This window comes from Cryptomeria japonica, chromosome 11, assembly GCF_030272615.1.
Source record: "Cryptomeria japonica chromosome 11, Sugi_1.0, whole genome shotgun sequence".
Taxonomy (NCBI): Eukaryota; Viridiplantae; Streptophyta; class Pinopsida; order Cupressales; family Cupressaceae; genus Cryptomeria; species Cryptomeria japonica.
The window spans coordinates 216,952,820-216,973,822 of record NC_081415.1 but is presented as its reverse complement, the minus strand read 5'-3'; the positions used below and the strand labels follow the sequence as shown (position 1 = coordinate 216,973,822).

Below are 21,003 nucleotides of genomic sequence, written 5' to 3'. Positions count from 1 at the left end.
AGTATTTCATGATAGAACCAAACAAATTGAAATACCTTATCACTATGTTAGAGACATGGTGGAGAGAAAAGTAATTCAATTGAGATATATTAGTATTGAAGATCAAATAGCAGACATTCTCACCAAGCCTCTCACCAAAACAAAGGTAGAACACTTCAGAGGTAAGCTTGGTATGGTTGAAATGTAAATTCTGAGTTTTGAGTCTCAACATTATTATTGTACTAATATATTCTAAAGATGTTTAATATAACCTCTTTTTGTCATTATGGGCACCTGTGTACATCATTAAGAAGTGACGACTTCTGAATGATAATCACTTGTATTTCTAGTAGTTATTGAAAGGTGACGACTTTACAATAACTCTACAATCTATCATGATAGATATCATATGGTTGATATTTGTGAATATGTCATGATAGTGCATATCTCTTAAAACAATATTTTATCATAAAGTTGATATCCTAAAATTGTTGAGATACATCATGGTGGATATTAAGTGCTTAATATCTGTGAGTATGCCATGATTTTCATATATCCCTATGGTAGGCATCATATGGTTGATGCTAGTGCACATACCATATTGGATATGTTGGGTTCTGGTAAGTATCATAAGTGTTGATACTTGTAGACCATTGCTCCTAATATCATATAATGATATCTACTACACTATGTGTAGTTCTTCTATGAATACCTTGTAATCCTCCTCCCTAGCTAAGAGGGAGTGTTGATGTTTTATAGCTTCGGTCAGAGAAGTCTCATATGTATAAGTAATGCAAATTATCGTTGATATGAATATATACATATTAATATATGCAATAATAATAAGTGTTCTTATTATTATTATATATATGAATATCTATATATACATAATTTATATTTATCATTGTTTATACAAATTAGAATATGAGCACCATATCTATAAGTATCGATTATATTGATCAAATGAAATGATCAATATAAATCGATTCTCCACATTAAATAGTTCGATATATATTTATTGCCGTGTATATCGACTTTACTCAATCTCCCTTCAAAGACGATTATGAAAATCGTTACTTGCATGTAACAGTAATAACTAACGATTAGAAGAATCATTAACTGCTAACAAACGATTAAGAGGAATCGCTGTTTGATTGTCAACCGAATAACAAACGATTAGAGAATCGTTGTCTTGCATAACCTTTGGTATAGAAACATCTCAATGAAGAGACATGTCTCCACGCACGTGGAGGCATGTCTATTCATCGACATGTCTCCACGTATGTAGAGGCATGTCTGTCCATTGACATGCCTATACCGTAAGGTATATATCATGGTGCAGTTCGAGTTTAATAGGCAAGTAGAGTAATCATAAGTGCAAGCCTTTTAGATATCGATCTTCTTCATTCAGCAGACTCTCAAATACATTATGCATTAAGTTGTGTTCCCTTCACATGTGCGGCAACCTGCACTCAAGAGTTCATTGTCATATAGTTTAGTGAGAACCAAGTATTAAAAAGAAAAAACTATTCACATATCCAATCTGATCCAAACTTTAACAGTTTAATCAAAAAGTAGTTGGATGTCTCTCTCGTAATGCTATACAATTGTTGAACCACGGTGATTAGCATCAAACTTGTTCTGAGTTCATTGTCATATAGTTTAGTGAGAACCAAGTATTAAAAAGAAAAAACTATTCACATATCCAATCTGATCCAAACTTTAACAGTTTAATCAAAAAGTAGTTGGATGTCTCTCTCGTAATGCTATACAATTGTTGAACCACGGTGATTAGCATCAAACTTAGAACAAGTCAGTAAGGTGTGGTGTCCAATAAATACTAAATAACTGAGAAACTTGAAAACAATAGAAAGCTTGGAGAGGTTATGAAAGATGGAAATTAGTACTGAGCCTTGTAGAATCAATGTATATATAATTGAGATATAAAGTACATATAACTTTATTGGAAGAATGCCTTTTCTATGTCCTTGACTATTTCTTATATAGTGAGGCATTATTTTAGAGAATTGTTTGAGGTGTTAACTAGAGCTTGTGAAAGCCCCTGCCGTTGCTGCATTTAACTACATCTTTATTTTTCAACTGCCACCTTTTCTAGTTATGGGAAATTCTCTTTGCTCGAGCTAATTTAAATTGTACTAGTATCTGTATTCAAATCAACATTTAAACTTCCAATAGAGGTAACTTGTTTTTTTATAAAAATTACCATAAATCATTTCAAGTTATATAGAACTTTAAGTGAAAGTAACTTGTCTTTGTATCAAAATTATCATAAATCATTTTTACAATATATAGCTCGCATAAGATGAATTAAACAATTTCATTAATATACGGGTTAGTAACTAATATTGGTATGAATCTATCTAAGTCCTTTGATAGAAATTGTTTCCTTTGATGAAAGCATTTTATCTTGCATGAATAGATCTTCCTCACATTTCAATAGATTAAGATCAGTTAAACACCCTTTCTTTCATATTTTACACTTTCATAGAAGATGTGTGCTGATTTTTCTCTATTCCTATTTGCAATTGTTCCTTTTTTTGTTTCGAAATTGAGTCATTGTGTTAAATTGTTAATATCAATGTACTGACATTTTATTTTCTATCTTTAGAGAAATTGAGCTTGTTGTAGCAGAAATATCAAAATATCTGAGTTTCTTTAGTTTGTGAAATCTATTGAGCTTGTTGTAATTTGGACTTACTTTGGTATTGATGTACTATGTCCCAGAGATGTATCTTACAATCAATTTTCAGGAAATCTTCCAACATGGTCCAACAACCCAGCTTTGAAATCGTAAGTTAAGAGGGATTGAATAGCTTTATTGAAACCAAGTCGTCAGTTAGACTTTTCAAGCTCTTTAAAAATGATTTGATAAAACTTTATTATTCTGCCTCTTTTCCCCTGTTTACACCTTTTTTCCAATTTTTGTCTTCTCATAATACTTGCAGCTTCTCGTGTTGAGTAAATGTGCCTATTGTTGGACACTATATTCAACAAGGTTCTTTCTTTCCGTTTCTTTATACGACATATGAAATTTAATCTTCTCTATGTGCAGAAATCTGGTAGGAAATCACTTTGAAATAAGTGAGACAAATAATGGGTAAGAATATTCCCCCTTTATTGCCATATTTTATTAAAGAGTAAGAGATGAGGTAAACATTGAGCAAACATTACCATCACACTAGGTCACATTCTACCACATAAAAGGAAAACTACTACATTATTCTTCATTAATCTGATAGGTTAGGTTATATTGTGTATGAATACAAAATTGTTGCAGTTAAATCTTAAAAATGCATCAATTTAGTATATTCCTAGATATAACTGTTCCTTCAAACTAGCAAAGAAGCAACATGTGTTCAAGCCAATGGCAATGTTGTTGTCTGCAGACTTGCTTTGAGTAGATTGGCTTGCCTCCAACGGACTTTTCCTTGTAATAGGGGAGCTCCACGCTGTAAGTTATTCAAGTTATTTTTATTTTAAGTATAGCCAACTGCATTTAGAGGTAAACAGGACCTTTCATCTTCCTTCACACCCTTTCTTCCTATATTCTTTTGCTTCCTTTTTTCATTTGGTTTGATTTTTCCATAGGGTCGATCGGGCTAGCATAATAATTAATTAAGTAATTTAATGCTTTCATTTTGACGGAAAATAATATTTATTGTATAATGCTTTCTCTTTTTATATTTATTTATAAATTTAATATTAATCATTATCTAAAGCTGACCAGGAACCAAATTGGGGTGATTGTCAGTGTTACAATATGTTCGAAAGTGAATGATGACTTAAATTTGAATAAGGGAACAAGTTCCTGATGCCAAAATTTGGGATTTAAACAAAATATGTAGACTCAATCTATTGATGAATGTATCAATTTAAATATTATAATGCATACCAAGTATTGCTTTAGGCAGCTTATGGTTAGCCAAGATCTTTGACAATAAGTTGGCCTAAGGATATTTTTATCTTTTTCTCCATAGAACCATATAATCCACTTCACCTTACATTCTAGTACCTGCAATCAGACAACATTCAGATGCTAATTTGGATTAGTCAGAAACATAATCAATACATTTAGTTTAACATGTATCACAAACTAATATCCATATTTATTAATAATTATTCTTAATGATTCATAAACATACTAAAAGAAGAAAAATTGTTCCCACCCTTAGTCCAAATTACAATGGGGCTAAGGGGACTCTTAAAATTGGGTTTATATGAGATGTGACAAATTCCAATTTCTCTTTACAATGCACATCTAAGTCTCATGTTAGGATTACATACTCACTAACAAGGACTTACACAAGGTATGTTAGCGTAAAGACTTCATGTTCCCCATTTTTATAGACTTCAAGAAAATACACTTGCAGGAATTGAGGACTTCAGTACTTCAGTACTTCCAAAATCTCTAGAAAATACCTCTTTCTGAATCAAAAGAAAATAAATATGCACCTTGAATCTTCATCTTTATTTCACCTGCTTATTTGATTTAAGGGATTAGATGGAGGAAGAAGAAACATAATAGGAGGAAATTGGCCAGTTCTTAGTGGGAAGCAAAATAAAAATCAGCCATTTTTGAATGACCAAAAACGATTATAAAATTGACCCAAGATGCTATCGCTTCTCATTAATGAAGCATTTAGTTTAGTTTGGTACTGTAATAAAGTTTGTCTCTCACAAGAAATTATTTTTTTCTTTTTTAAGTCTAAAGAGTCCTGGAATGTTATTGTTGATTTCACAATTTGGCTTCTAAATTTTCAGATTCTCACTTTGCAATAAACTGTGGCGGCTTACAAATGACTTCCCAGCAAGGAATTGATTATGAAAGTGACAACGAAACACTTTATCCTGCCTCATTTTACGTGAGTGACACACAAAGGTGGGGAGTCAGCAATACTGGAAATTTTATGGACAATTCCGCAGAGAGTTTTACAGAATCCAGTCAATCTCAATTTACAAATACATTAGATGGAGAACTCTACCAAACGGCACGCTTATCTCCCAGTTCACTAAGATACTATGGCTTAGGTCTTGAAAATGGACCATATACAGTAAAACTACAATTTGCTGAAATAAATATTCTAGACAAAGGAAGCTGGAAGAGTCTTGGAAAACGCATTTTTGATGTTTTTATTCAGGTATGTGTAACCCACTTCTCTAATGGATGATTTCTATTTCCTCTTGAAAAAAATGTCCATGTATTTTCTCATTTTGTACGGATAGAGGACCGGTACAGATTAATTTCTGCATTTTCCCCCTTTACTGTCCTTTCCTTTTTGAAAATGGTGTGTATGAGATCAACAACATTAATCTGAAAATCATAATGCATTCAATCAAATTTAGATTCTTTATTTTCTCATTGTGCAAATTCTAGCTCTGAATAGTACCTCAATTCTACAAGTTTTTGACCCTTGATGTTGCAGGGGAATAAGGTATTAACGAATTTCAACATCCAAAAGGAAGCGGGAGGTTCATTTATATCAGTTGATCGATCTTTTAGCGCAAATGTTACTGAAAATTTCCTTGAAATTCATTTTTTCTGGGCTGGGAAGGGAACATGCTGTATTACAAAACAAGGGACCTACGGACCTTTAATATCAGCCATAACTGTTACACCTGGTAAAGAAAATGCCGGGACTTTTATCTTACTTTATTTAATTTAAAGAAGATATGAACTGAACATATTTCTGTTAAAGATAAAGAAAAAGGAGTATTGTTTTATGCATTCTTTAACAATTCTCTGCAAATCTCTTTACATAATTTACAGACAGTAAATGCATTAGAAATGCTACATATCATTGTTGCTGAAGTATTTCTCCTGCGTGTAGATTTCACTCCTACTGTTTCGGATCGTCCACCTTCCAATTCCTCCTCGAAGAAAATCACGCATGGATTAGTGATTGGAATTATTTTCGGTGGAATGGCTGTTGTTATGGTATGTCTTGTTATTACCATTTTGTGGCTCAGGAGATTCAGAAAATCCTTGGAAGCCCGTGGTCAAGTCCACGAAGGTAATGGCCAGAGCCATTCGGAGGTGAAATTTCAGGAATGATATATCTTCCTTCTAATTGGGTTGAGTTCAATTTGGCGTAATTTGGTAATAGTATTGCTTCTGTATCAGCATTTAAAAAGAACTGGAATATTTTTATATCCAGAGGTGCTATATATATAGAGAGGCATAGAAATGTCTTTATGTCATAATTACATGTAAAAATATAACTAGCAATTGCATCTTGGTGTGTAATAGGTACACTGAAGAGTTGTTGAAGGTCAACCAAGGATTTTTTTGGTCTATTTTTTTAGATGAGGTCAATCAATAGGTCTTTTAGTAAATAATATTGTTTGTGCAAAAAGGTATGAACATAAGTTAAATCAACTATGCATCAATGTGTGTGTGTGTGAGAGAGAGAGAGTAGAAGAGAGAAATGATAAAAGATAAATATGCATGATAAAATATGCAAGGGGAATTCATGATTGGGGTCATTAATTTTCAAACTTGTGGCATGGTGTAGGCATGAATATTGGTGTTAAATTGTATGCAAGTTGCTATCTTTGTGAAGGTAGAGCACAAGATTGAGCATAAGCTTCAAGTTAGAGATATGGTCTAAGTGTATTTGGGTATAGAGAAACTATAATAGTCTTCATAGAAGATAAAATATCCATAGTATGGTTCATTTTAGATCATTGATTAGATAGGATTTTTTTTTTGTTGGGATTATCCAATTATGTGCAGATATTTTTAGCGATAAATGTTGATTGATTAATTGTGTTGAATGAATAATATGAGGATGTTATTCTTCCTTTCAAATCTAGCACATAAAACTCCAAAAAATCACAATTCTAGTAATTAAAAATTATGATAAAAACTAGGGAAACAAGTCAAAATTATCAATCAACAATTTTTTAAATCACATTTTATAGGGGGAAATTTTATTTTTTCTATTCCCCGGTTAATCCCATTTTTTACAATAAAAGGTCATCACTAATAATAGAGTAACAACTAATACAATTTCTAAAACATGGATTTCTCATGAATTACTAAACTTGTCACGTGTTGTAGATTTCCAATGTGTGGACCTAAAAAGAGAGATTGTTTACTTTTTCCCTTAAATGACCAAATAACTAAATAGATACACTTAGCTTGAAATGTGAGGAGAAGATGACTAAAACACATTTCTAGGTCCAACAAAAAGTTGTATGGAAGATTGTAACAAAAAATTGATTCAACATGGAATCAAACAATCACATTAACAACTTGAAAAGTTAGTTCAAAATAGTCCCACAAGTATTATCAATAAGTTTACTTGGGTATGAAGACCGTAGGAGCAACATAGAACAAAATTTATGACCTACTTTTGGTTGTGACAATGATGGCAATGATGATATCATTATTTTTCATTGTGAAGGTAGATCTAGATAGCTCATATGTGATTAAAGGTGCTACTTATTTCATGGGAGTGTCATATCGAGCACTTGGTTTTGCAAGATCTAACATTGCATTTTTGGCTTGTTTTTCCCACTCAATGTTGTTTTTATTACCAAGATGATTAGTCATATGGTTCTTTTGTTTTACACAACTTATCTACTTTCGATCTATGTGTGATATAATATTCATATGCATAATATTTTTATAGAACTTTTCTTAGTGATATATGCATAATATATCTTTTTATTGCTTATCCATTAAGAAAATAAGAGATCTTTGAGCAAGGGCCTAATGGATATGTAATTTGTACCATCTATCCTTTTCAAGCCTAAATTTTTTTATAACATTGCTATTTTGTATGATATATTTGGATGTTTCAAGAAGGGACAACACCTTAAATATTCAAATTATTTGCCTAAGAACTTTTGGTGCTTTTGAAATGAATCTACACATTGTATTAATGAGTTATTTGTAATGAATATTTGGGTGTTTCTAGAAAAAATCTGCATCTAACATTGTTAGGTTATTTTGTGTGTGATGTTTGGGTGTTACACAATTTTTTGGATATGAATGTATGCAATATGTTTATGGGGATTATGTTTATTTTGTTTGTGTTGACATGGTGCTTTGCAGGATTCAATAGATTAATAAGAATTGCCATGTAACAGCAATTTAAATAAGTGACTTAAATTCAATAATATTTAGAAAAATAGAGAATGGATGCCTTATAGTTTGGTACACTAAAGATTGTCACAATAAATTGATTCAACATAGAACTTAGATGACCAAATAATAGCTATTGTGTTGGCTTCTATGTAGCTACAACGAACACAATGAGATTCATTATGTACACAAAGGTTTAAAAATGGTCATTTTGAGTTGATGTCTGATACATACTCTCTATTTGCTTGTTAACAACCACAAAATTTGCACAATTGGTCCAATATGCACAAATGTACTAGTAATTGAACGCTATTGGTACCAATAAAGTTGTACAATTGGTCTAATTACCAACTTTCTTTTTTCAACTATTAGGGACATGAGTGGGTGACTATTTGCCCACTAGATGTTTTTTTAGTGAGTTTTTAATTAGCAAAATCCAATGAATGGTGACTGGAAAATGGGCGGTAACTAGGCCTTTTCCCTACATAAAATATTATTTTGGTTCATAGCATTTTTATTAAAGCCTTAATATCCTATCATCCACATAAGTTAGATCAACCACAAAAAGAAAAAACAAACACAAACATGAAAACATATTATGCCCATGTTATATTTTATAGAATGTATTTTCATTTTTCAAATGGTAATATTATCACATTATATTATATTTTACAATTGAAAATACTAACATAAATATAGATATATTACAATATAATTAATGTAAAATATTTTTGAATATATACATTTAAAAAATAAATAATATACTTATATCTAATATTATGAAGTTTCCACATCTCTACGAAGTTTTAGATAAAAAGGAAAAATGAGGGCTCCTAGAGGTGGGCGTAAGGGATAAGGGAGATAATGGGAGCATTCTGAGTAGCCCTTCGAATCCACGTCTCTGTCCAGCATCTACTTCACGCTTATGTTTAATGCTTTCTTATTGTTTGCTTATGTTTCACGTTCTGGAAGAATAGGACATTTGCAAAGAGGGCACGGTAATAATTTGTCCATTTGTCAAGGCAATCTCTATGAACTGTATGCCAACAATGGCACAATTTTTGCATTTCATCATCTTCCACAAAAGAGCCAAACAAACAACACATATATCCTGCTCGATCTCATTAAAGCTCTCTGTAAAATCATTAAATGTCAAAACAAATAAACGTTCTCTGATTGTGTGGGCAGAGGCAAATGAAGTGGGAAAAATGTTTTCACGGAAGCATTTCAATAAGAGTTGTGGATTTTGTGCCATGCAAATTTCAAGGTGGAGATATCTAAGGTGAATCATGGGATAGCAGCAGCAAAAGAACTGGTACCATTTTAGAAACTTTAAATGCGCAAGACGAAAGTCAAACACGTCACGTACGAATGCGTTCCGAAACATTACGGACAGTCCAAAGTCGAATTAAAAAACAAGTCAATCGAAAAAACACGAATGAAAAAGTACAGTTAGAAAATCAAAGGCTGAAAATTGTTCAATCGTCTTGCATTGCTCGTTGAGCATTCTCAGCTGTTGATGGCTAAAAGAAGGTCGTTCCCTTCATATAAGGAACACCTTCGGTGTAATAAATACTGTATATAATGTATCGATAGATAGAATGGTTAGGAAGCTAAAAAATTATACTGTTTATGGGATAGCTAATTGTGTGAAAAACACCTGTCATTATATTGACATACTTGTTTCTGAATCTGAATAGTACTATTAGTTTAATATATAATTGGTCTTATTTTGATTTTTTTTAAAAATATATTAAAATATTATTATTTATTTTGTTTTCTTATAATTTAATAAATTATTATGATTATTTAATTGTGTTAAGCATTTTGTGTCAACATATGACGCTTAATATGAATGAAGGTGGTGAATAAAAAAAAAAAATTGAAATACAACAAATCTATAATTTAATAGTGTAAAGTGATATTATTTGAATTAATTATTTAAATTAAATTAATTAATAATAGCTAAAATTGACATGGTCTTCTTCTAGATTTCTAGAATAATATTTAAGAAACTAATTAATATATTTTTGGTGAAAATTCATATGATTTTCAAAACAGTTAAAGATGTATTCAAATTAAAAATTAATTGTGTGTTTCATCATTGGAGAAAATTTAAAATGTTTAATTATATCTAATCATTAACCATGATTTAAAATAAAAAGATTTCACTAATAAATTATACAACAAATGTTTTAATGTAGATGCTTTAGTAGACAAATATAACTATAAAGAAGATATACTTTTTAAATGATTTTTATATAGATAATAAAATAATATTATCTTGATTTGAGGGCTTCTAATTAAACTTTAGAAACATGAAAAGTAACTTTTTATTAAAAAGAGATTTTTATTATAATCTTTTTAATTTAACAAATCATATAAGTTTTGGAGTGTTTTGCACATTGTGTTTTTCTAATATACAAGGAATTGTCTTTAGTTAGTATTAAATAAACGCTTAGAGTTGTATGACAATGAAACTCTATTGAATTTTAGAGAAAAAACAAAAATTGCTTGCACATGGGGACATATTGGAAAACAAAGGAAAAGTATAGAGAATCAAGTGGATTAGAATTGAAATATTATAATAATGAATTTAAAATTATAAGAATTATAAATTGTATTTTTAAATTATTGAGGATTTAATTTGAGTATTGAAAATTATAATTATTGATGGAAAAAACAATTGTAGGAAGACAATCTAGTGAAAAGGGTTTTCCCAAAAGATGGGGGTTTTCATGTATGAATCCATGATTATTAGAGATATTTGAATGTTATTTTCTAATTTGGTATAATGTGTTCATAGTTTGGTGTCAAGTTGAATGAAAATAAGAAATTGGAGAATTTTTTTAGAATATAGGAATCAGATAACCCCCTTTAACATGATCGAGGGCATTGTTGTGACATGTCTTTCGATACTACGTGAGTGGGGGGAAATTGGACCTTGTACCTACCCCAAGAAGCTCTTACCAATCGAGCCAAGCCTCTAACCCTAAAAAATTGTAGAAATTATAAGTTGGTGAGGAATACAAATTAAATTGGTGGTCCGAAATTCTATAATTTGTCAAACTTGTTGAACAAAAATAAGATTGAATGTAAAGAAATTAGAATATAAATTTAAATATATATTTTTTTGAGAAATTAAGTTTTCCAAATGTAGAAATTTATTTTGCTATGTAATCTATGAGTTTGTCATTTTCGTGTCTTTGAGTACATAAGAAGCAATCAAACCTTGAGAAGAGATTTAATCAATTAGTTTAAGGATAAGTTTTATCAATACTAGTAAATCCCAGGAAGATAAGACGTCCTAAGGGGACTAGGTCATTAGATATGTCATTTTAAGAGGGCTATGTTGTCTCTTGTGCATTTGGATATTGAATAATATTGTTCTTTAAGGCTTACACAAGACTGGTAAGTTTTATAAACTATATTTATGTAGTTATGAGTGACTTATTACAAAAAAAATTGTATGTGTACGTATTGAAAATTGAACAACACGTAATAGATGATACGAGCAACCACAAACTCAAAACCAGTTACAAATTCTCAATCATATCAATAAATGATTGTGAACAAATACAATTAAATGAGATAACCATGAAATTCAAACCATAATTGCATCCTTGCAAGTGGCCTCCATTTCTCTTCTCCCTTTTGTGGTGTATGGACTTTGGCTCTCAGAATCATAGCACTTAATCAATAGTGTGATAGCACAAAAGCTTGTAGGCTAGGTGTTGATGAATGAGAATCCGATTTGCTTTATAGATTTCATGGTATCGATCGACAATTCAAATTGAAATATTAGTAGAATGATCAATGGTTGAGGATTGTTGAGAAAATGTGTTTGAGTTGATTTCTCATGTGATTGGAAGTGATTGATTAGTTAACGAGCTTGATGGATCTGTTAGGAGAAATGACCAAGCTATTAAGTGAATTGATTGGGAGTGAGGTGCATTGATTGGCTCAGTTAAAAAAAGGTGATTGTAAGTGCAACACGGAGTGAGTGGTAGTTAATAGGAGGGAATAATTAGCCATTAAAATAATAAAAATTATTCAAATATGTTTAATGTCCCCATTTTCACACCTTCCATTCTTAATAGGATTAGTCTATTAATCTTAGTGCCTGTAGGCTATACAATGGTTAGGGAACCTATCCGAAGTGTGGATGACTTTGCAAGGAGTTTATTGGTGCATTCAAATGCTTGTTGGCCATACTTTCTATTTTTAGAAAGTCACAGAGGAATGCTAGTAGGGTTAGTGTATGGATTTCTATTTTTAGGTTTGCTTTACAGGCACCTAGATATTATTATTTGATGGTTAATTATAGTCCAGAGCTTTATAATTAAAATAAATAAATTTAAAGGGGACTTTATGTGGATGCCTAAATGATAATTATAATGTGACTTTATTTTGGTGCCTAGCGAGTTATAAGGTTTTAAATAATTTAATAGTGTTTTATGGAGATAGCCGCCAATATAGGAAGATATAAAGTGAATATAAAAATTAAGTCATAAAGTGACTTTATGTTAATTAAAAATTATATGAGTCACTTTATCATTATCTCTAATTAAAGTAAATATGAAAATTAAAAGAGAGGGAAAGTTAAATTGGTTTTTTGGAAGCTTCCTTGGAGAAATATAAAAGGGCTCATTTGGAGCTCATTTGCATATTCGTGACATATTTATTTTCTCTCTAAAATGCTTGAGATCTTTGGCTTTCATTTACAAGAAATCTACGTATAGAAACCCTTGGAGTTTCTCGGTGGTTTGGACGGAAACCCAAATACATCTTTGATGTGGATTCATCCAGGATTCACCATTGCGCTTCATTATTAGATTGTTGGAGGTTTCAACTAGAAATCTCTTTGGAGGATTTGACAAGCAAGTTTTATTAATTTTTTGAATTTTTATTTAAGCTATGTTTATGGGTGATCCCACAATAATGGGTTACACTTTTTGGTACATCTTGATTTTTGCTAAAATCATACATTTTTTAGAAAATATAATGATTTAAGCCTTTGAGAGATCCAATTTGAAGTAATTAATTGAAGAGAGTTAGATCAAAGCCTCTTAGATCAAAATCTCTTGGATAAGACCTCTCTACTCTTAAATCATACCTACAATGGAGTCTCCTTCACACTTACCAAAATGTTGATGAAAAACCACTTTTACATTAGCTTTGGGGGTGGCGGGGGAGGGGGGGTGTGGGCGTGGGGGGGGGTCAAATGAATTAATTGAAAAGTTTTATTTTTTAAAGTATGTAGACCTTATTATAAGCTTTCCAAATAGTATAATATTTAATATATTTATTTTTTTATTTCTTATGAGATTGTGTTTCACATGTGGAAAAATTAAAAAGGAGAGCATTTTTTTTGTAAAAAAATATTTTCCCTAGGTATTGATATCCTCATTTCAACACAAGAAGAAGAAGTTAATTCAAATGTATATCATTATGCATTGCAAAATACACCTCTATCAAAGTTAAAATTACTCCGACTTAAAAAATTCACTGAAAAAAATATATTTAACAAAAAATTATGAAAAATTATCAATCCACTAGATGTTGGTGTTGCAAATTTAAATTTACAAAAATAGAATTTCCTTCTTTCTATAAAAAAATGTTATGTACTAGAAAATAAATGTCACTTATGAAAAATGTTGATTACTGTAAATATTAAGCTATTAAAAATTACATAACAATATGGAGAATTCATTTCTAATTATTTGTTTTAAAATATATTTAGAATCTATATATGAAAAATATCACAAATGAGTAGTTTACTTCATCTTTAAATTCTTAATGTTTTAACTACTAAAAGTGTTAGAAAGTAAAGATTTGGTGCAAAATATTGATTTCATTGTCAAGTTTGGCCAAAAAGTGTAACTCAGTATTATGGAATCATCTGTATGTATACTATGAAAATTTTATAGTCCTTTGTTGATCACTATCCAAAGAAGACAAAAAATTAAAAGAAGCCAAAAATGGACCCCAAAGGGTAATCCCAGCTAGCAAAGGGAAATCAACTCATTTTGTCCATGCTAAAAGGTTCAAAGACACAAAATACAAACTCAAAAAAAAAAAATCACAAAGAGACAAACTTGGAGGGACTTAATATATGAAGAAAGGAATCACATCTAATACTTATAGAAAAGACAAACAACAAAAAATGACAAATTCAAAAAAAGCCAAATTTTAGAAGAGACATAGCTTCATCTAAGCTTAAGTTTGAATATCAAACCTAGGTTGATAATCCTTTGTGGAGGCATGAGTTTTAGTGAGGTTTTAAAAGTTATATTTTATCATTTTGCTAAGTGCTTCTTTGAGTAAAACATGGACTGAGGTGTTTGAGTTTTCTGGAAGCTGCAAAATAATTGGTGAAGAGTTGCAAATACATTACAGATTGAGAATTTGTATTAGAATTGTTGTATTGTTTATGAGTGCAACAATAGTGACTTTTAGATTGTTTAATGTACTTTGACACCAACAACTTGAAAGATTTGGGTGCTCAAATCTATATATGCTCAAACATCTTTCTTGTATTGCAACGCCTCAAGAATATTAATAACGTCAGGATTGGTTTGTTTTAAAATGTGTTTTTAAAAATTTACATGGTCTTTCTTTTTAGTGAACACATGCTATCTATGTGTAGATGAATCTACAAGCTTTGAGAATCAATGCTCAGAGCATTGATAGAAACAATATCACAATTTCACCTTCGAAGAGATTTCTCAGTGATGGCATCTTCCTTTTTGAGTAGCTCTTCCTTTTATTTCAGCCTTGTCTGAATGCCTCACAAACTTCACACCCTTGAAGTAGTAAGATCAATCTATGTGTTGCATGGTGATTTTGTGCAGTTCCTAGCTTGACTATGGACCTTAACCTTGGTAAAGGCACACCAACATGTCATGTAGTGGCCTCACATGGTTTTAGTAAAAGGTTTTTCCTTTGTATTGCTTGCAGTAGAAACTATCATGTGTGCACACCACGAGGTTCTGAGAGAAACATAGAAAAGAGGTCATTGAAAAGCCTTGTTAGCATGTTATGTGTCTTGCTTATGGGATCTCTTGAAAGGAGAAAGGAGGATCTCACTCTACAAGTGGAGTGTACCACATGTTGGCAAGGCAAAGGTCCTAGAGGATGCAAGTGGTAGATAAAAGACAAAGATCGCTATGGGCTATTTCAAAGCAGAAAAACTTCTATGTATCTTGTTCTCCTTCCAACTATAAAGGATTTATGATGGATTGTAGTAGCCCATAATGTATAGAAGTGTAGCCCATATGATAAGAATTTACACTATGTATCTCGTTCTCCTTCCAACTATAAAGGATTTGTGGTGTGTTGTGCTCAATTTTAAAAACTAGCAGTTCCTTTGGATTATATGAAAGGGGATTTAAAGTATTGCAATAGCTTTGCATCAACGCACTGCCTTAGTTTATCTAAGTTAATATTTGATCACCATCCTTTCCAAAACCCTCATAATGTCAAAGATTTGGCTTCTAAAATGTTGAAGGTTGTTTCATAGACTACAATTTGGTCTCACATCTATGAGACTTTTGAACTGTCCTCATTTATGTAGAAGCTTTGGAGGTCTACACTATGTTCCATCCCTTCTATAAATACCATTATCATTATGTAATGAAATGCTCACAAATATGAAACTTAAATGTGCAACTTGCAAATCACTTCACATTTTACACAATAATACATCAATTGTTTGATGAAATTACTCAAAGGAATGTAATGATGAAAAATTAGGGTTTCCACCATTAGATGTATGAAAACTGCTAATTTTTGCGTAAGAGCAATTACATTAGGGAAAGATAGGAATTAGATAGATTTGAACCTAAGAGATCTGAATGTTGATCTAATTCTAGGGGGTTGTTAGATGATACTCTTCTTTCCCTTGAGTTGAATTGATTTATTGAATTTGCTGAAATTAGGGTAAATATGTTGGAATCAATGTAAAAATGCATTAACAATAAGCTACAGTCATCAAATTGAGCCACAAACCTAGATCTGAGGATCGTAAGAGGATTTGGATCTATTCCTAGAAGGAGATCCTAATTTGTCGAGACCAATGTGACGGTCGCTCTAGTCCTCCAAACTTTTTGCACTCCAATAGGGAATCGATTAGTCTCTATGAATAAAGCTTATCATGAAGATCATAGCTCCATACCTGATCTCGTGCACACTAGGGAAGGGAAATAGATTGGGAATAGGGGTTTGCCTTAGTCAAATCCCATTTTTGGAATTAACCATGAAATAGAAATGAATTTTGATTAAATTGCAGCAAAGGAAACGTTCTCCTTTTGAGCAAGATGTTGAATAATGACTAAAACACAAATAAAGTGCCTCTTTATAAATTTTTGCTTATCTCCACATGGAATTAGGGTTTCATGAATTCTTCAATAATATAGAACATGAATGTCAACTACAATGCTTAAATCTTGACTCTATCTCTACTCCAATGCTTGAATAAAGGCTGATTGCTCACTTTCTTGAACTTGAATGCTTGATTGCTTGATGTCGAATTGAATTTCATGTGTGTGGATGATCAAATGAGAGGGGTAGACCTCCTTTTATACTTTCTCGACAAAAAACTATTTAATTTTCTAACATGGGCCGACACAAAGCTAGAATTCTCGCTCACAATTTATGATCATTAAGGGGCCCAAATTTGGGTCCCAATTGGGAGGACCAAGGTGTTGGGCGCTCTAGTTTTAAGGGGACCAATGTGCCATGCCCTAGTCCTTCCCAATCAAGGATCAAACTTAAGAAGCGGGATGATGTGCAAAGTGAAAATGGTGATAGATATGCATAGCAAAAGCATAATCAGGTCCTATTCAAGCCTTAGAGCATGAACACTAGAAGGTGAGGGCCCAAATGTGGTCACAACTGTAAGGCAGTACAATTTAGGACACTACAAGGGAAAAAATAAATTGTTGCTAATCTGCAGTAGGACAATGATATCAGAGCTTAAGAACCTATCATCCAATGGATTTTTTGAGTAGTATAACAAATAGGTAAAATGAATACTTTTGGTAAGTCAATTTTTGAGTTGATATAAGAACTCCCTAAACTTATGAATGGCCCAAACATCTAGGGGTACTGTAAGAAAGTGATAAAATCCACAAATAAGGGAGATTATGAAAATAGAATGTTAGAACCAAAGATAAATGAAAAAGGGTTCTTCTAGAGAAAAAATTTAGGAAGGCAACAAAAATGAGTTAAGGAAGCAAAATATTTGTTTCTCTTGCAAAAGATCCTAGGAGCCTAATCATCTGTGTGTGCAAGCGAAATGGTTAGAAGAGGGAAACATGAAGATTTCCTATCTACTTCCAAAAACCTCATGCCATAATTTCAAGAGGTTGACTAGGAAATACATGAATCTAATACAAGTTTATTGTAGCAAAATGATCAATTGTTTACGAAAGTTGACCTTGAGGAAAAAGTTAATTCTTCATGTTTCTAGGAATGCATCATGAAAGATGAGAATACTATTGAGGATCATAGGTCAGAAAAAAATGACATAGTGAGTTCTAAGGAGCAAGAATCAATTTTTATTTTAGGTAATAATTCAACGAGTTTCTTGGTAGGAAACTTTGAGGTTATGCTCGACAAAATGAGTGAAATGAAGGTTTTTCGTGGATGATGTTGTGTGCTTCTAATATTACCTCATCCTTTCTTAATAAGGAATGCATGTCATCATCAAGTGTGACATTTTAATATGAGTACAAGGAAACAATAGAGTCTATGCACGCTTTGACACAAAATGATGATGATGATGATAATTTTGTATTTGGGACTACTATTGTGCTATTTCCAGTGTCATCGAAGAAAGTCAAGTTCTTCAAGGATAATCAACCACTAAATCATATAAATTTAATTTTGTTCATATACCTATTGGCTCACATAATTTGGTGATTCAATTGAAATTCATCAAAGACAAAATTGTTTTAGCTCTAACACACCTAGCTTGATGACACCCACAAGATGACCAAAAAGAACCTTTGGAAGGTCTAATTAGAGAGGAGACAAGGAGAACTCAAAGAGGAATTTTCACACTTAAAAATGATCAAGGAAGCAATAAAGACAATAAAAATAAATTATCTACATCTTTCAGATTAAGATCATCTCCTCAATCTTGTAGAGATTTATTCAAAGGTATTGAGGAAGAAAGAAGATATAGAAAATATTACCTTCAAGATCTTAAACATTAAAGACACCCTAGAGACTCCTTGAATGGTCCTTCAAGATTAAAAAATTCAAGTTGATGAGGTTTTCTTAGAATTGAGCTTGGTACATTCTTCATCATCTCCCACAGGAATTGAGCTTTGTGTGAAGACTAGATAAAGAGATGAAGGATTTGAGGGACCCCATCATGAGGTCTTAGGGATGAAAGAGACAAACTCACATGAAGATTCTGATTAAAACCATGAGATATTTGTCTTAACAAATATGGCAAGTGAGCATGATGTTGATTGCAAAACAACCTTGGATGAGGAGGGCTCATATATCATCAACAATAATGATAGAGAAGTACTTCAAGAGATTGAACTCTTGAGAGTGTCCAAGGGAATGATTCATAGGAGAGTGCAACTTGCAATCATGAGATTAAAGCTTTGATAGGTAATGTATTTGATTTTTGGCATGTCACACCTCTTGGATCAACACTTGAGGATGTGTATTTAGCGAGTGAGAAAGTTGCACAAACCTTAGGCCATTTTGATAGCATAGATAAATCCATTGAATATATCATATAAATAGTTAATAATGAAGAGGTATGAGATGAGCCTAGTGATGGAGTCTCAACATCAAGTTTGCAAGCAATCAAATATGCACTTGAAAAATTAAAATAAGATTGCTTGCAATTGATTTCAAGTAGAAACCAAACCATCATGTTCACAAGATAGCTTTATAGAAAAATATACAAGGAATGAGGAGCAAAGAACTATTTCAAGGGTTATAAAGACTAAACAAATCAATGATGGAATTAATGATGTTGGGAGATGACATATCTAGTGGTAACAGTAGCTCCCTCATCGCTGAGATTATACATGGAGATAACACAAGGGTGGAACATGATGAGTGTGATTGAGTTGGGCTTGGTATGCAACTTGTCCATAAAGGTGTGAACTTTTCACTCAATGATCTGCATTGTGAGATCCCTGATGCAGGTAGTGAGAGATGAAATCCTAGTGCTGACTCAAGATTTCCATTGGAGCTTGAGGATGAATTCTACTATGATTACACCATGGAATATGCACATTATTTTTCATTCAAACCACCTACAGATGACTTGATGTCCTGAATGACACATAAGATTGGGATGGATGACTAGTATGAAGTGCTTCCTAAGATGGAGGAAGGGGCCAAATCCTATAGGCTTTCCAATTTGCTTCTTCAGAATGGTCTTTATTTTAGGGTATAGGATAGGATGGGAGTGTTGCGGCAATCTAGTATTCCAGTTGTAGCTAGAGTAGAGCATCAAGAGTCTTCAAATATCGGGGAAGGTGGATGGATATTTTGTTTGTGGGATCTAGGTGGAGTGCACTCACTTGAGGTTATCATATAAGGAGATTTCAGTAGCATGAAAATACTTCCTTTGGTTGATCTATTCAAGTATACCTATCTAGTCACTCTTAGGATATATGATGACTCTCACACTTGGGATCAATGTATTTGTATGATGGATGGAATGCTTCCTAGGGTGTTGCAGCATGATAGTGTGGTTGATGATAGTTATATCAAAGTGTTGTAGTGAGTTAGCAGAGCAATATCTCTAAGATTTATATGGTACCATGGTATTTAGACTGGCATACAAGTGCAAATAGCAATTGGTTTAGTATGAAAATGCAAATTGCTTGATGGCAAGTAATCTTTGGGAAGGGTGAAACACAATGCCCTCATTTTTATGCCTTCCATTCTTGATAGGATTAACCTATTCATCATGGTGCCTGTAGGCTAATATAGTGGTTAGGTAGCCTATCTAGGGTGTGGATGACATCATAGGGATTTTATTGGTGCATTCAGATATTTGTTGGTCATGATTTCTATTTTTAGAAAGTCACAAGTCGAATGCCAACAAGGTTAGTGTATGTATTTCTATTTTTAGATTTTCTCAACAGGTCCCTGGATATTATTATTTAACAGTTAATTACAACCTAGAGCTTTATAATTAAAATGACATTATTATTAAACTTAAATATAATGTATAACTTTAATGCTATTTTAATAAACTTAAAGGGGACTTTATGTGGAGGCCTAAATGAAAATCATAAAGTGACTTTATTTTGGCACCTAGGGAGTTATAAGGTTTTAAATAATTTAATAAAGTGTTTTTATGGAGATGGGCACCAATATAGGAAGATATAAGGTGAATATAAAAATTAATTCATAAAGTGAATTTATGTTAATTAAAAATTATATAAGGGGTCTCTATTATTATTCTCAATTGTAAGTAAATATAAAAAATTAAAAGAGAGGGAAAATTAAATGGGTTTTCAAGAAGCTTCCTTGGAGAATTATCAAAAGGCTCATTAGGAGCTCATTTGCACATACTTACATATTTATTTTCTCTATGAGAAGCTTGAGAGCTTTGGCTTTAATTAACAGGAAATTCAAGGATAAAAAACCTCGGTATTTCTTGGTTGTTTGGATGGAAACCCAAATACATCTTTGGTGTGGATTCATTCAGGATTCACCATTGCACTTTATTATCATATTGTTGGAGGTTTCAATTGAAAATCTCTCTAGAGGATTTGACAAGCAAATTCTTTTGATTTTGTGAAGTTTTATTTAAGTTGTGTATATGTATGCTATGCATATTTTATAGTCCTTTATTGATTGCTATAGAGAAGACAAAAATCAGAAGAAGGCAAAAATGAGCCCTGAAAGGTAATTGCAACTAGCAA

The 21,003-nt window shown here is 32.0% G+C and overlaps 1 protein-coding gene and 1 long non-coding RNA gene across 2 annotated transcripts in view; one reads left to right on the top strand and one right to left on the bottom strand.

The window, feature by feature from the left end:
- Window positions 1–5,921, bottom strand: part of LOC131077904 (uncharacterized) — a 44,286-nt gene extending 38,365 nt beyond the window's left edge. Inside the window, exons 1-2 of the long non-coding RNA XR_009113671.2 lie at window positions 5,793–5,921; window positions 3,893–4,012 (exon numbers count right to left, since the gene is read on the bottom strand). This is a non-coding gene — a long non-coding RNA (uncharacterized LOC131077904). The remainder of the gene's footprint in view (window positions 1–3,892; window positions 4,013–5,792) is intronic.
- Window positions 1–6,332, top strand: part of LOC131077903 (probable LRR receptor-like serine/threonine-protein kinase At1g56140) — a 127,703-nt gene extending 121,371 nt beyond the window's left edge. The window contains exons 14-19 of the mRNA XM_058015496.2: window positions 2,725–2,790; window positions 3,053–3,097; window positions 3,387–3,451; window positions 4,762–5,138; window positions 5,424–5,619; window positions 5,829–6,332. Coding sequence (XP_057871479.2) covers window positions 2,725–2,790; window positions 3,053–3,097; window positions 3,387–3,451; window positions 4,762–5,138; window positions 5,424–5,619; window positions 5,829–6,052 — 973 coding nt within the window. The 3' untranslated portion in view covers window positions 6,053–6,332. The remainder of the gene's footprint in view (window positions 1–2,724; window positions 2,791–3,052; window positions 3,098–3,386; window positions 3,452–4,761; window positions 5,139–5,423; window positions 5,620–5,828) is intronic.
- The last annotated feature ends 14,671 nt before the right edge of the window (window positions 6,333–21,003 follow it).